At 37.7% G+C, this 15,552-nt stretch overlaps 1 protein-coding gene across 1 annotated transcript in view; it reads right to left on the bottom strand.

The window, feature by feature from the left end:
- slit3 (slit guidance ligand 3) overlaps nt 1–15,552 on the bottom strand; it is a 382,174-nt gene that overhangs the window by 316,730 nt on the left and 49,892 nt on the right. Inside the window, 1 exon segment of the mRNA NM_001079270.1 lies at nt 3,899–3,970. Coding sequence (NP_001072738.1) covers nt 3,899–3,970 — 72 coding nt within the window.

Here is a 15,552-nt window from a genome sequence, read left to right as displayed (position 1 = left end):
TGAGTGACAGCTATTTGGGTTATCAGAATTTCTAATTAATGTAAAGGTTTAATGAATTACAGTTAGGATGTTCCTCTACAATGCTTAAGGTGAGGAATATGCACACCAGAATTAGATCTTGAGGGTATGTCTTCTACTTGGTTGAAGAATATGGGGGGATAATTTCCTTGATGATAGGCTGTCTAACTTCCATAGGCCAGCTTTTAAGCTTTGCATCATCAGCTATGGTTTCCAACTAAACTTCCAGCAAAATGCAAACAAGATACTTGTGGTTTAGTAACTCCAATCTCAATGTAAGGGACTTATGATAAAAAGCCGCAGTGCATTTCCTTAGGGTATGCAATCTAGCTAGGATATAAACTTCCAGATGTGAATGTTTGCAAGTAGTATTCCCTGCGCTCGCTCAGCCGCTTCAGTTATTGAGAGTGAGATTTTTATAAACTTGCCAGATTTTTCGAAACCAATTATATAAGTCTCTCTTTCTCCTTTATTCTTTATCTCTTCTTTTTTAAATTTTTGTAACTTCCTCAAGGTAATCTTTTTAAAGGTCTAAAATCTGTAATTAATACAGGTAGATGTCATTACGGTTTTCTTGCCTACATTGCCTTCAGCGTACATTTCCCTCGAGGGCTGAAAATCATTTTTACTGCTTACCTATGTTACAGATCAGGTGAAGCAAAATTCTTTTTGTCAACTCAGACAGCACTGTCAATGCTAATGATATATTCTGCAATGCGTTATAATACAACCGAACAAGAAAAATGATTGCATCTCCAGGCATAAAATATATTTTTCTTCTCCTGTTACATGTTTAGAAGATAATGACAGACAAATGGCTTTCACAGTTAAGCTAATATGGGTTCATTGAGTAATATGTATACGAAAATATGCCAAACAAGACTTTAAATGGATACTTATTGTGCGCAGTTATCATTCGTTATCTGCTGGTATGCATGCATCATGCCTGGGGACTTCTTCAGAGGCACCGACTGGACAACATGCCTTAAGTGTATACATATATATGCATTGGCTGATTTGTCTGCTGTGATTAATGGCAGTACATGTTCTGAATGTGCAATACTTCCACATAACCCTTAATGGCAGTTTTAATATGCATCAATCAGACTTATATAAGAAGGTGTATTTTCCTTCAAACATACTATGTTCTTGGTAGATAGACCTGTTCATAATATGAAGTGCCATAACAAGCTAGGATGATTTCCACTTTTATACTCCTGTGATGAGCAGTTACGAATGGCCTGTTACTATGGGTGTTTAAAGCAGGGTAAAGGTGTATTTTACCTATAAGCTGCCTATTTTAAAGGGGTTGTTCCCATTTAAATTAACTTTTAGTATGATCATGTTATGAGACAATTTGCAATTGGTTTTCGTTTTTTGGTTATTTGTGGTTTTTCAGTTATTTAGTTTTTTGTTCAGCAGCGCTCCAGTCTAGAATTTCAGCAGCTGTTTACCTTAGCAACCAGGCAGTGGTTTGAATGAGAAACTGAAATATAAACAAGAAAAGGTCTGAATGGACATAGAACTAATAAAAAGTAACAACAATAATAAAATTGTAGCATCGCAGAGCAATATTTTTAGCTCCTGTGGTCAGTGACCCCCATTTGAAAGATGGAAAGATGTAGAGGAGTAAGGCAAATAATTCAAAGACTATAAATATAAATAATGAAGATCAATTGCAAAGCTGCTAGGAATAGGACATTCTATAACATATTAAAGAATAACTTAACCAGCAACTTAAGAAGTGCAAAAGTCAAGCCTCAGCCAGTTTGTTACTGCACAGCAGTTCTTAATATAAAAATTATTATAAAAAAAAAAAAAAAAGAATTAGAATTGCTGTTCACTGACTCACCTATACATTGAGGGCAGAAAGATATTGCAAGATGTCCCTGTTTTGTGCTGGGTTCTGTCTTTTGTTGGTTGTGCTCTTAAATAGCATAACACAAAAAGCTAAGGACATTAACGCCAAGGCTATGACCAAGAAAATATGCTGTATGCTGTAACAATGTTTTGTATTCATGTTGCAAAAAGACAGTGCCTAATAACTATCTAAAACTATCCAAGTAGCTTGAAACCCATTTATCACAAATGTAAAAAAAAGCCGCCCTATAAAGTCAGAAGCAAGGTGGTCCTGATCTCACATAGTTATGAGTCACCCATATTGCAAAGAAAGGCTCAGTCCTTATACAAACCAGTTTCCTCATCTCCAGCAGAAAATCAAACAAACCTTTTAAATAGTTTCCAACTGTTGTGTAATAACCATTTAGTTCAGTTATAACTGCAAATGAAACCCTGGCCCCATTTTTCTTCCTTTGGCTTCCACACCTGTAGCACTGATGTAAAGTCACAGCATTAAAGCGCTGGTCTTTACTTAGGGCTTAAGCACAAAAAGCCTTGATACTGACCTCTAATAGAAAAAAGGCAGTGTGACTCAGGGTCCTTGTTAGAATGACCTGCCCTGCAGGCAAATAGAACCCTTTTTTAACATGGAAATGTACTGGACTATAATACACAAAAGTTATGATCATAATTTAAATTATATACTTAAAAAAATAGTCATTGGTCATGTAATCAATTTTAATTGGTGCTTAGTAATGTCACAATGCACTGAAACTTGTCTATTATATAGGGAATAATGTACCTCCTAATGATATTAGAAGTCCTTGGTGAGACTGGGGTGGGAATGACAAGGCTGCCATAAAAACCTTTGGGGGCCCAGTACAGTAGTACCCCTGATTGTGGCCCTTTAAACTTTCATGTTTAAGTTGAAAATGTGTTTTATTATACAGCTATTTATGTCTGGGTGATAGGTCCCCTTTTACAAAGGAAGTCAAAATTACTATATAGGGACCTATTTTTCTACTGTGTAGGCTTTGCCGTGTAAAAAAAGGCATCATTGTTTTACACTTTTTTCTTCTGCCAGAACTTATATAAAATCTGGCATTTGGACAGTGGAATTCGCCATTTATTTCACACAGCTTTTTCCACCTATTTTTGGTGAATTTTGTTTTACACAGCATATTAAATAGGCCCCGTAGTGTGATTACGAGATGTTGCTTTTCTTTTGAAATCTGTGCATTATATATATAGCTACTTACAGTTAACATGAATCAGAATTCCTGGTGTTACTTTTCTATTTTTCTAGATACTGGCTGTCTTTCCTGCACTAAAGTTAAATATTAAGGTCACATCCCTTTATATACTTTCAGCAAAGGAAAGACCAATGAGTGATAAATTATATTTTTTCTGCGGTAAAAGCACAAGTGTTTTTATAATATTATTTTTCCACTTTTTACATTAAACCATCATTTATTTTGCTATTCTCATGACGCATTTCCTCAGTGAATGCTACATACCACACAGTTGAAACATCCCCATTGAGCAATAGAGTATCAGTTGAACTATGATGAAGGCCCTGTGCTTTACAGACAACTTTAATGTGATATTTAAAAAGACAGTAAGTATAAAAATATCTTCAAATACATAAATATTTTCTTCCATTAGAAAATTATATTTAGTTTATGTTTAGTTTGGCAAGTTCAGGTGACTCGCAAGGGGCATCTATAAAACTCATCCAGTGCATTACCCAGCATTTGTTGCACTGGCCCGTTGGGGCAAATGGCCCCAGTAAACATTCAGTAGTCACAGGAAACTCATCTGTAACTCTAGAGCACATCTGAACCAATTATTACAAATAATGGAAATGCCACAACAAATGTCATTCAATACAAACTCCAAGTTCAAAAACCACAAGAAACCATAAAATGCCAACAAGGGTTCTTTGGCAGTGCCGCCATTTAACTGTCAATAAAACAACACAGTTTTAACAAGAAGCATAAAAACAGGACAGTTTATAAGGTGAAATGCATAAATTACTCACAGTCTAGTCAATTTGGCGTTATTCTGGAACAGCAATTCCGGAAGAACTTGCAATTTATTCTTGTTCAGGCGCCTGTTGGAGATTAAAAACAAACAAACAAACAAAACATTAAACTGTAAGAATGTTTATTTATTCATAACCGTTTGTGGATCTCAGAGGAAAACATTTGGTTCCAGGATAAAATCACTGCCTGAGCAACTCATTTGTTATCAACACATAGCAACGTCAAGTATATTGGCCATACATTTAAACAGCAGAAATCAGCGCTCTATCATTATATGTATAGGATCGATAAAGCCCCACCCAATTTTACTGTGATGCAGATATCCCATAATTATGGAGCAACAAAAACAAAAAGTGCCAAAAAGGAGAAAATATACTGAACATAGTATTTAGTGAGGCTAAATTTAAAATGTCAATACATGAATAAAGGTACAAGGCAGGCTCTCTACTTATCTACAATCTACTTATGCATCCCATAATAATTTCCAAAGCTATACTTGAACTTGGTTGTAGTTACAAAAGGCACACTAGTCAGCTGCTGGCTATGGGTTGAATTTAGCGGTTTCCAAACTAGCTGCATCTTTGTATCCAGGCTCAATTTCTGCTTACGAAAGCCGATCAAACTAAAACTGTTAGTAGGGTAAGGACCTATTAGGGAGATGATCACACAGGGAAATAGATATTTAATTCATATGCAGGTAGCAATGAGCAGCAATGAGCCGGGTAACATCAGACCAATGGCTAATCTGGGATTTGCATGATCTTTATTGTCACAACATGTGAGAAATGGCCCAGAGGAATACTGTCCAAAGCACTGGTTTTAGGGTAGAAAAGGGGACTTCCAACAGGATCTCCATGGGCTGTAATGTTTGTACCAACTTATCGGGCCCATTATGTTCATTACCAATTGTTAGATATTTTTTGTTATACAGATATGGTATCCGTTATCTGGAAACCCATTATCCAGAAAGGTCTAAATTATGGGAAGGTCATCTCCCATAAACATTACCTTGTCACTGATCCCAGCTAAGGTATAATTAATCATTATTGGATGCAGAACAATCCTATTGAGTTTAAGTAATATTAAAATCGTATTTTAGTAGACTTAAGGTATAGAGATCAAAATTACAGAAATACTCCTTATCCGAAAAACCCTAGTACTCAAGCATTCTAGATTACAGGTCTCATACCTATGTATATCCCTAACAATGAACATGACTGTCTGTGTTGATGTAAGTTATGACTAAACTACTTTCCCAACAATATCCACACCTTTTAGATATGGATATATATGCTGGAAATATTTAAAATAATGTTTCATTTCTCTCTCTCTCTCTTTTTTGAAACAGGTAACTGTAGGAATACTTTTAACATTAACAGGTCTAGGAAATAAGTTTAACTGTAGTTCATAATGAACGTTTTAATGATTGCTAGTCCTTTAGGGGAAGACGGTACGCCACAGGATGTTATTTATAAATAATGGCTGTCTGTGTCAGAGTTGCCTAATCACTAGATGTTAGGCAATGCTAAAGGTTGATTACTGAAATGCATCTGCTTGAAGACTTTTAAAAATACATGCCAGTGTGGGGTATGCGATGGTTTGAATAAGGACCAAGTGGGAAACTGATGTATACAGTTGTAAGATTCTCCAGACAAAATGCTAAACAATAACACAGCAAGTCAAATAAAGAAGGCATAATATGTGTGATACTATACTATTTCAGTAATAAGCTCAAGGTCTGCAATATTGGGGTTCTGGGAAATAGGATAAACTCCTTTACTGCAAACATTACTTGACAGTCACTTGTCTCTAATGGTCTGACTTCTTTCAGCTTAAAACTTGATGAGCTACACAAAGATCCAACTAGGGAATATGCAAAGACAGTGCGCAGCTAGCTTTCAAATTATGGTGGCAAAAAAAATCAAGAAGAAACATCTGTGAACTCAGATAAGAAGGAAAATGGCATTGAGCCCTCCTTTATTAATAATGTATACAATGAGATTTAAGCTTATCTTTAGGTGAAATGAGAAACAGAACATAACTATGTACAAGCACAAAATATCTTCACCCCTGCTGAGATTTAGGGGACCACCTACAAGGAAAAAAAGTGCATTCTACCGTAAGAAAGACACACTATTTACTGGAAATAAACAAAATATTGGGTTTATTGAATGGATTAATTTACATTACATTATATCAGCAAAGTCTATTAATCCTAATTATTTTAAGTGTTAAGTAGGCTATACAAAGGCCAATATTGTTTCCCAAACTGACCACTTCTAATTAAAAGAAACCTATATCCCAAACAATGTAGGTCTCTATAAAATTATATTGCATAAAATGGCCCATATGTTAACACCTGCTTCATCTATATAAACTGTTTTCAAAAATACAGTGGAGGAAATAATTATTTGACCCCTCACTGATTTTGTAAGTTTGTCCAATGACAAAGAAATGAAAAGTCTCAGAACAGTATCATTTCAATGGTAGGTTTATTTTAACAGTGGCAGATAGCACATCAAAAGGAAAATCGAAAAAATAACTTTAAATAAAAGATAGCAACTGATTTGCATTTCATTGAGTGAGATAAGTCTTTTTTGTTAGAGGGTTCAAAAACTTAATACTTAGTGGAAAAACCCTTGTTTGCAAGCACAGAGGTCAAACGTTTCTTGTAATTGATGACCAAGTTTGCGCACATTTTAGGAGGAATGTTGGCCCACTCCTCTTTGCAGATCATCTCTAAATCCCTAAGGTTTCGAGGCTGTCTCTGTGCAACTCTGAGCTTGAGCTCCCTCCATAGGTTTTCTATTGGATTAAGGTCCGGAGACTGACTAGGCCACTCCATGACCTTAATGTGCTTCTTCTTGAGCCACTCCTTTGTTGCCTTTGCTGTATGTTTTGGGTCATTGTTGTGCTGGAACACCCATCCACGACCCATTTTCAGTTTCCTGGCAGAGGGAAGGAGGTTGTCGTTCAGGATTTCACAATACATGGCTCCATCCATTTTCCCGTTAATGCGAATAAGTTGTCCTGTGCCCTTAGCAGAAAAACACCCCCAAAGCAAAATGTTTCCACCCCCATGCTTGACGGTGGGGACGGTGTTTTGGGGGTCATAGGCAGCATTTTTCTTCCTCCAAACACAGCGAGTTGAGTTAATGCCAAAGAGCTCTATTTTGGTCTCATCAGACCACAGCACCTTCTCCCAGTCACTCACAGAATCATTCAGGTGTTCATTGGCAAACTTCAGACGGGCCTGCACATGTGCCTTCTTGAGCAGGGGGACCTTGCGAGCCCTGCAGGATTTTAATCCATTGCGGTGTAATGTGTTTCCAATGGTTTTCTTGGTGACTGTGGTCCCTGCTAATTTGAGGTCATTAACTAACTCCTCCCGTGTAGTTCTAGGATGCTTTTTCACCTTTCTCAGAATCATTGACACCCCACGAGGTGAGATCTTGCGTGGAGCCCCAGAGCGAGGTCGATTGATGGTCATTTTGTGCTCCTTCCATTTTCGAACAATCGCACCAACAGTTGTCACCTTCTCTCCCAGCTTCTTGCTAATGGTTTTGTAGCCCATTCCAGCCTTGTGCAGGTCTACAATTTTGTCTCTGACATCCTTGGACAGCTCTTTGGTCTTTCCCATGTTGGAGAGTTTGGAGTCTGCTTGATTGATTGATTCTGTGGACAGGTGTCTTTTATACAGGTGACTAGTTAAGACAGGTGTCCTTAATGAGGTTGACTAATTGAGTAGAAGTGTCTAACCACTCTGTGGGAGCCAGAACTCTTAATGGTTGGTAGGGGTTCAAAAACTTATTTCACTCAATGAAATGCAAATCAGTTGCTATCTTTTATTTAAAGTTATTTTTTCAATTTTCCTTTTGATGTGCTATCTGCCACTGTTAAAATAAACCTACCATTGAAATGATACTGTTCTGAGACTTTTCATTTCTTTGTCATTGGACAAACTTACAAAATCAGTGAGGGGTCAAATAATTATTTCCTCCACTGTATATACTTTTATAGTAGTATGTGCCATTGGGTAAACCTAAATAGAAAACTGCCATTTAAAGCACTAAAGGCCACCCCCTGGGATCACATGATTCACAGTGCATACAAACAAACCATGGGCACACATATATGTTAGGTCACATCAGCCAATGAATGGACAAAATTCTGCCTTTTGTTCCTACACTACTTCCTGTTACAGTTAGAACTGCATTATTTCCTGTCAGGTGATCTCTGAGGGTTAAGTTGGTTTTCATTTTTGGGGTACAGTTTATTGATTTGTGTGTGGGTTCACAATGATGGCTTCCCTGACTGATATCTGGTCAAGGCTCAGCTAGATATTAGGCTGGCAGAAAATATGTAGAGATCACCAATGTAATCCTATTATTGGTCCAAGAGCCAAACTAATGGATTATCTGAATTGGGCCAACCACCTGGGTGACCAAGGTGGACAAAGACAGTTTGGGTGGTTTACGTATGAATGCCCAGATCATCAATGTTTAAGGCACTGCCACACTGGGTGATTTCAGGCTGCATTTTTATTGCCAAATATGCAAAACTAGGGATGCACGGAATCCAGGATTCGGTTCAGTATTCGCCAGGATTCAGCCTTTTTTGGCAGGGTTTGGATTTGGCCGAATCCACAGTCCTGGCCGAACCGAATCCTAATTAGCATACGTTTACCCCTTCCAAATCTTAATTAGCATATGCTAATTAGAATTCGGTTCAATATTCGCCCGAATCCCTTAGGATGGATTCAGGGGTACGACCAAACCCGAAACCCGGTTCGGTGCATCCCTAATCAAAACACTCTCTTTTATAAATAATGATAACTAAAAGCTCCTGTACAGCAACTATCATCAGAAAATATACTTTCTGGGCAACATTTGCTAAACATGTATACTGGAACTTTCAAGTGACTGCTAATATAGAGGACAATGGAGTAAAACAGGGGTCCCCAACCAGGGGACCGGTGCCGGGCCGTGGGCTGTGCTGAAGCGGGCCTCCTCTGGTCCCAATTACCTGTGATCCCAACTCCCTGATGCATTACACAGCCATGACAACAGCTATGCGAACCCCAGGAAGATTTCTACTGATCAAGGACCAAAGTACCTTATTAAGCTGTATGTAATAATAATACTAATAATAAAGTGCATAATAAGTACATTTACATTATATATATATATATATATATAATAATTAAATGATATACTATGCACTAGTTGCACCACCCTCCCATCCCCGGTCCTTGGAAAAATTGTCTTGCTTGAAACCGGTCCCTGGTGCAAAAAAGGTTGGGGACCACTGGAGTACAATACAATACAATACTAGGCATTGTAATGTCATGTTTTTAAGCAAGGGTTAAAAATGCCCCAAATCACTAGTGGGCCATTACCCTTTAGCTCATACAGTGTAAATAAAATAGATTTGTGAATCAGAATAAAAGTGTTTCAGAAATTCCCAGGAGAGGAATGACTGAGGGGAAACTGAGCGTGAACAGGAAGTCTTAGTTACACAACTTGCTCTGTATAACTTCCCAGAAATGGGTCAAATACCATAGACAGGCAAGTCATAAGATGCCCCCCTCAAAACAGACTGCCATTGGTTGCACATTGCAGATTTGCCCAAACACTGACTGATCACTTTCATGCTTACTATTTGTACCTTTTTCTCTCTTATTATAAGACACCAAGAAAGTCAATAACTCTTCAGCAGTGAAGAAGCCATTCATTTAGAGACATCCAGATCACCAATATGGCACATGCTATAAAAAACAAGAGGGTCTCCTTTATATGAAGCCCAAAGTTCATTTCCTGGAAGATCTGGTTCTCTTGAGGATTACCACACATATCTAAAAGATTGAAAGGACTGTAATATGTAATAGAAGTTCAATCCTCAAAGCAGACAGTAAAAAGCCAAGGAAAATATCCATAAATCAGTTGTACAAAGAATCCTACTTTTAGCTGATACCAAAAATCTAAAGTTAAAAAAAAAACCCAGGAAATAACTCTGTCCGTGTTTTACTCCAAATGATTCATCCTACCTAATAAAGACCATCTGTTTATCTAAACAAACTTGAATTTACAGTCTTCTCCCTTGAACTGGATCGCTCTTCTTGCTGATTCTTGGGGACTGGCTCTGGTGGTGTCTCTCAATTGCAAACATACTTTAACTCACCGACTATTTACCTGACGACATTGTCCTATAGAAAATGCATTGATCTTATTATATCCATGGAAAACATACAAATTCTTCAGAGACAAAAACAGGAAGTTTTCACAAAAACACACATGGCTTCATATGGTTTTGACTGACATCTTTTCAATGCTTAAAGGAATTTCTTCCTTCAACATATCTGTTTTTCATCATTCTTTCACAGCATGGAGTGAAGGTCCAACAGTGGGCATATGATCTTAAATATCCTGAAATCATTTTTTTTTGTGGATTCTGGGACTTGGGTCAAATGAACAGATCGGCACGATTGTGTGTAAAATAAATATTAACCACATTGTGTCTGCTGCTACATAATTCCCAAGATGCTTTGTCATGAACAGCCACATATGCTGAAACCTCTAGCAGCTTAAAATAATCTGTTGGTATGTAAAGTTTATTTGCATAGCCTCATAAATGTACATAAACTCACGAGCAATAAAGTGGAACAGTAAGCAGCTGAGGTAACACAGTCACTTAGCTCATAGATAACATGATAACAAGAGGAATATTGGCCATTGCCTTGCTTATATTGTACTGGGGAGTGGAGACATATTTCAAAAGTTGGAGTGATTAAAAAAGAAATATGCCCAGATAACTAGAAGGGTGAAATAGAGCTGTTTGCAGAATAGACTGGCAGAAGTGTAGAGGTAAAGCATTTCAAGGTCATGGGGCATTGTGGCTGAAGAGATTGCTAAGAAAAAGCGCTTCATTTTTCTTTTTTTCAACCATGTATTTTTCTTTAACAGTCAGGAGAGATGCTTAGCTTCATATGTTCACAGACCACTTCAATCCCGCATTTACAGTATCAGATTGGAGGTACTATTCACAGACTTTTGCAATGCTCCCTCTGAGCTGTGTGCCAGTCCCCAACATATAATTACGTATAACTACTACATATAGCTAAGCTGCATTCCGAGATATATGAATTATTTCCAACGGTTTTAGAGTTATTTGTAAATGCAATTGCTTTTCAGAAAAGTATTTGTCTGCCTGATCCTATTCAGTTACACCCAGAGAGTCCTCTTGTCCACCCAAAGCCCTGCATTTATATACCCTGCTCCCCCCTTTTGGGTTCTGCAATTTGGGACAGCCAAAGTGTATGTGTATGATTTGCAATGTTTGCTCTACACATGACATTTTGCAATGATTTCCCTAATACTAAACTGTAGTGTAATGTAAAGCTGAGTTCAGGTGGCCTACATGGAAGCTAGATTATTGAACCCCCTAAACTATGACCAAATAAACCACACATTGCCAGGCACTGCCACCTAAAAATCACAATAACATAAAAATAAGCTGCCAGTTGAAAATTGAAATGGTTAAATATGACATTTGTCCATTTTGTGTTGTCCAGTTGGGTTGAGGGCAGGGCTTTGAGCAGGCAACTCAGGTTCTTCCACTCCCATCTCAGCAAACCACTTTTGTAAAGACATTGTTCTGTGTATGGGGACATAGTTGTGCTTAAACAGGAAAGGACCATTCTTAAACAGTTGAAGGAGCATAAAATCATCAATAAAGATAGTATACTATAAGGCTTTCTAGCACTGGCACCAAGGGACTAAGCCAAAACCATACAGCCTCAAACCTTCACAAAACTTTACTGTTGGCATTACACTTTCAGGCAGTTAGTGTCCTCCTGACATTTGCCAAACCCAGACCCATCTGCTTGATAATGATACGGAAGAGCCATGAAATCTGTAGTGCACATTGCACATAACTGTACATTACTTAAAACTGCCAGATAGGAACCGTATGCACGTATGACTTCCATTTGAAAAATGTTTACAATCTGTACAGTCACCCAGCAGTTTATAATCCTTAACAGACTACAAGATTTCTTCAGTATGTAATTGCAGTGTAATATGTTGCTCACTTTAAAAGGTTACCGTGTTCCAGGAAATCTCTCTAAAAAAAGGACCAAATGTAACAAAACAATTGATTTTGAAACCTGTCATTTTTTTGCAGATTGATAAAACCACAGTCTTCCATTATGGCTGAGCAATGACTGCAGGGAACAGAACAGCCTTCACACATTATTCCTGAGAATAAGCTGTAATGTGTTGATCATTATTTAAAAAGGAAGAGTTCTCCAATAACAAACAAAGCATTAAATGTGTAGCAGTTCTGAAGTACCCACTTGGGGAGCAGCTCAATTCAATTAAAGGAAATCCATACACACTGCGAGACAATAAAGTCTGCTGGTGGCTCCTATTTGAGACAACATGTCACATCTGCAGTTCCTGCTGCCACCAAGCAATTAGGTGACAAGGGAGAGTGTTAATGGGCAATTGTATAAAGCAAACGTTGGCATTAGTGTGTCACTTATGAGCTTGGCTCCTGTCTGTTTGCTCAGTTTGCTTGCATTAGTTCTGGGCAGGCAGTTTACAGCCTAGTCCTAGATCTTCTACTTTGTTACCAATCTGTATTTGAAGCGATTTGACCTGACGGGAGAGCTGGCAGCTGTGGCGACTGCTGTTTGCTAAAATGTACCGAGAAGCCTTTTATTTACTTTGTCTGTTTGTTGCTGGCCCTTTCCTCCTCCAGTCTGCTCCTCAGTCAAGATCCAAGTCATTATGATTTATCCAAGGGGTCATTTGAATTCGTTTACAAAGTTTGATGCAGTTTTTTTCCCCCCAGACATGAGGAATTAAGACTGAAACAGCTAATGCATTTTTGTATGTCTTCCGTGTCAGTTGCAAAAGGAGCACTTTGTTTTGCTGAATTTCAAATTGAACTTTAAATGCTAGAGGAGAGAATATGCTAGTCCAGTATACAGACAAGAGGCGCCTAATGGAATCCCAGCATACAGAGGACTTTTAATTGATCATTTATTTTCCAAGAAATTATAACAAGCTCATTGATAACAACTGGCGTTTATCTTAACGCTATAGCTACCATTGCCAGTGAAAACCCATCTAACTGACTCATGACAAAAAAATCAAACTCCACAGAACAAGGAAAAATGCCACAGTGCTGGCATACTTCTATAGCATAGCCTAAAACAGATGGAAGGAAACCCTGGCTCTCTATGTGTTCTTAGTAATACAGTCCAGGAGCCATTGAACAGTTATTAGAGTTGCAGTGGGGATTTTGCGTGCTTCCCAGTGTGGAAGGCAAATTAGAAACTTGTCAGCAGCCTTTCCTTTACAGATATCATGGGATCATAGCTGTCAGCCTTACCTTTCTACACTGAACACTGTCTAAAATGATGCAGCCATTTCATTAGAATTAATAAACTACAGACAAATGTAACTGTGATAAGTTCAACCCTTCTACACACAAACTGCCCAGCATTTAATTCCCTTATATAGACATTTTTATCTCTGTCAGATACATCCAAACATTTACTGTGCATCTGCTGATCATAAAGAGATACCAGTCAGTAATTCTAGTCAAAATGACTTTTGACAGGAAAATGACTGACGCATAGCATGAAGGTAAAGAGACAGAGAGATACCAATAAAATCCTACTACAAAGCCCTGAAAGACTTGTGTCAGATACCATTTCCCAAAACATCCATATAGAACAGTTTTACTGCACTATAAACATGACTAAATGTAAAAAGTTGGCCCTCTGTAGTCTCTTTATAAGAACAAGCTGTATGACTTGCTCTAAGTATTTAGCACACAGCGAGCACCTTTCTGGCCCCTAGGCACTTATGAATGAGATGTAATGTTTAAATTATCGTTAGTTGATTACCCTGCCTTTTTGGAGGATGTTTGTAGTCAATTCAACAACCACAATTCAACAACCAAGTGAATAAAACTGTAATAATACAATTTTGTCAAGCTTTGGGTATCATGCAGAATATTTTTTTTCAGTACAGGTATTGGACCCCTAATCTGGAAACCCATTAGCAGACTTAAGGTAGGAGATCTGAATTAAGGAAATACCCCTTATTCAGAAATCCCCAGGTCCCAAGCATTCTGGATAACGGGTCCGATACCTGTATAGTTCCATGAATGTCTTAAGAAGTAGGGTTTCCAAGGTAACTTTGGTGCATTGTATTGATGTCTCCTTAAATAATGTAATCGTAGGGTGAAGCCATTATTAATATGTATATGTCTTTGGATTTTGGTTATATATTATATAGTTTTTGAACATATCAGTGTTAACATAAAAAACTAAAGTAATGGGAGAGCCTGGCAATAGCTTTAAAACTTACTCTAATTATCTGAATCCTCCTATGATCCAGACATGGTGGAGAAAATCAAACCCTATCATTCAGTACAATTCATTTAAAAAGTTTAATATATTTGTTTGATTTTGACCCATGTTGAAAACTCCCATTCGAATTCCATCTTTACGAGGCAAAACAACGTTGGACGAATCCAGTGGGGTTTGTTTTATTTAGAATTTTGAAGGCCTACGTCACATTGCTCTATGGGGAAAAAATGTTTTGTGTAAACATTGCAGGATGCCCAGAGGGACACACCACCCCTTTTTTTTAGGAGAAGGCAGCCATGGGTGTAGCCGAAAGAAAAGTCATGGCCTAAACAAATCCCCCACATTATAAAGTGTCATTTGTACAGTTCTTGTCCAAAGTCTTACAAGCCATGCCAATAATATAACAACAAATATGATTCCCATCATAGTATAAATGGATTGTGCTGCTTTATGTAACACAGTGCTATTTGCACAATAATATTACAGCCATTGTAATTAGATTTGGCTAAAATGATGGAATCATTTGAAGAAATTGTTACAGGGGTTTGTAAGTTAATACAAGTTTTTTCCTGAAACTGTGACATTTGCCTCTGTAAGACAAACTGAAAAAATAATTGCTGATTTGTTGCTACTGGCAATTATGTTTATAAGCCCAAGTTCGACATAAGCCCAAATTCTGCATTTAGTGAAAGTACATGAGCTGTCTGCAGGCTGGGGGTGTTCTCTCTGAGCAGTGTGGTCTAAACTCTCAATATGCTATTGGTCTTAGGTTCTTGTGTGAGGAATTTTCCTTTGTATTTCTCCTTCTATTCTGAAGAACTGTATTCTGTCTGTTCGACCTATAGTGAATAGAATAACAGAACATTACATTAAAAGGTCTTATTTGTAAAAAGGTGTATTTTGGGCATATATATATTCCTATATTATAAGAATGCACAGAATCCCAGATTCAATTTGGGATTCAGACAAAACTGTTTCCGAGTGCCGGGCTGAACCAAATCCGAACCCTAATTATCGCATGACTTTAGACTGAGTCTGTTTGGGATTCAACTGAATGTTTTGTGGTGGATTTGAAATTCAGTACATCCCTATTATATATGTGTATATATCTCATTGTAAGGCCAGGTGTACTGAGGTAAAACACAGAGATAAGTCAGTTATAGAATTTGTTTGTTTTCCCTTCTATCGAGTTATTTAGCCTGAGAAAATCAAGTGTAGAAGCACCAGAGCTGACTAAGCAAACCACAAAGCTGGGCTTATTTACTG

Source organism: Xenopus tropicalis, chromosome 3 (genome assembly GCF_000004195.4).
Source record: "Xenopus tropicalis strain Nigerian chromosome 3, UCB_Xtro_10.0, whole genome shotgun sequence".
Classification (NCBI taxonomy): domain Eukaryota; kingdom Metazoa; phylum Chordata; class Amphibia; order Anura; family Pipidae; genus Xenopus; species Xenopus tropicalis.
The sequence above is the reverse complement of the archived record's forward strand: the minus strand, read 5'-3'. Positions and strand labels throughout refer to the sequence as shown.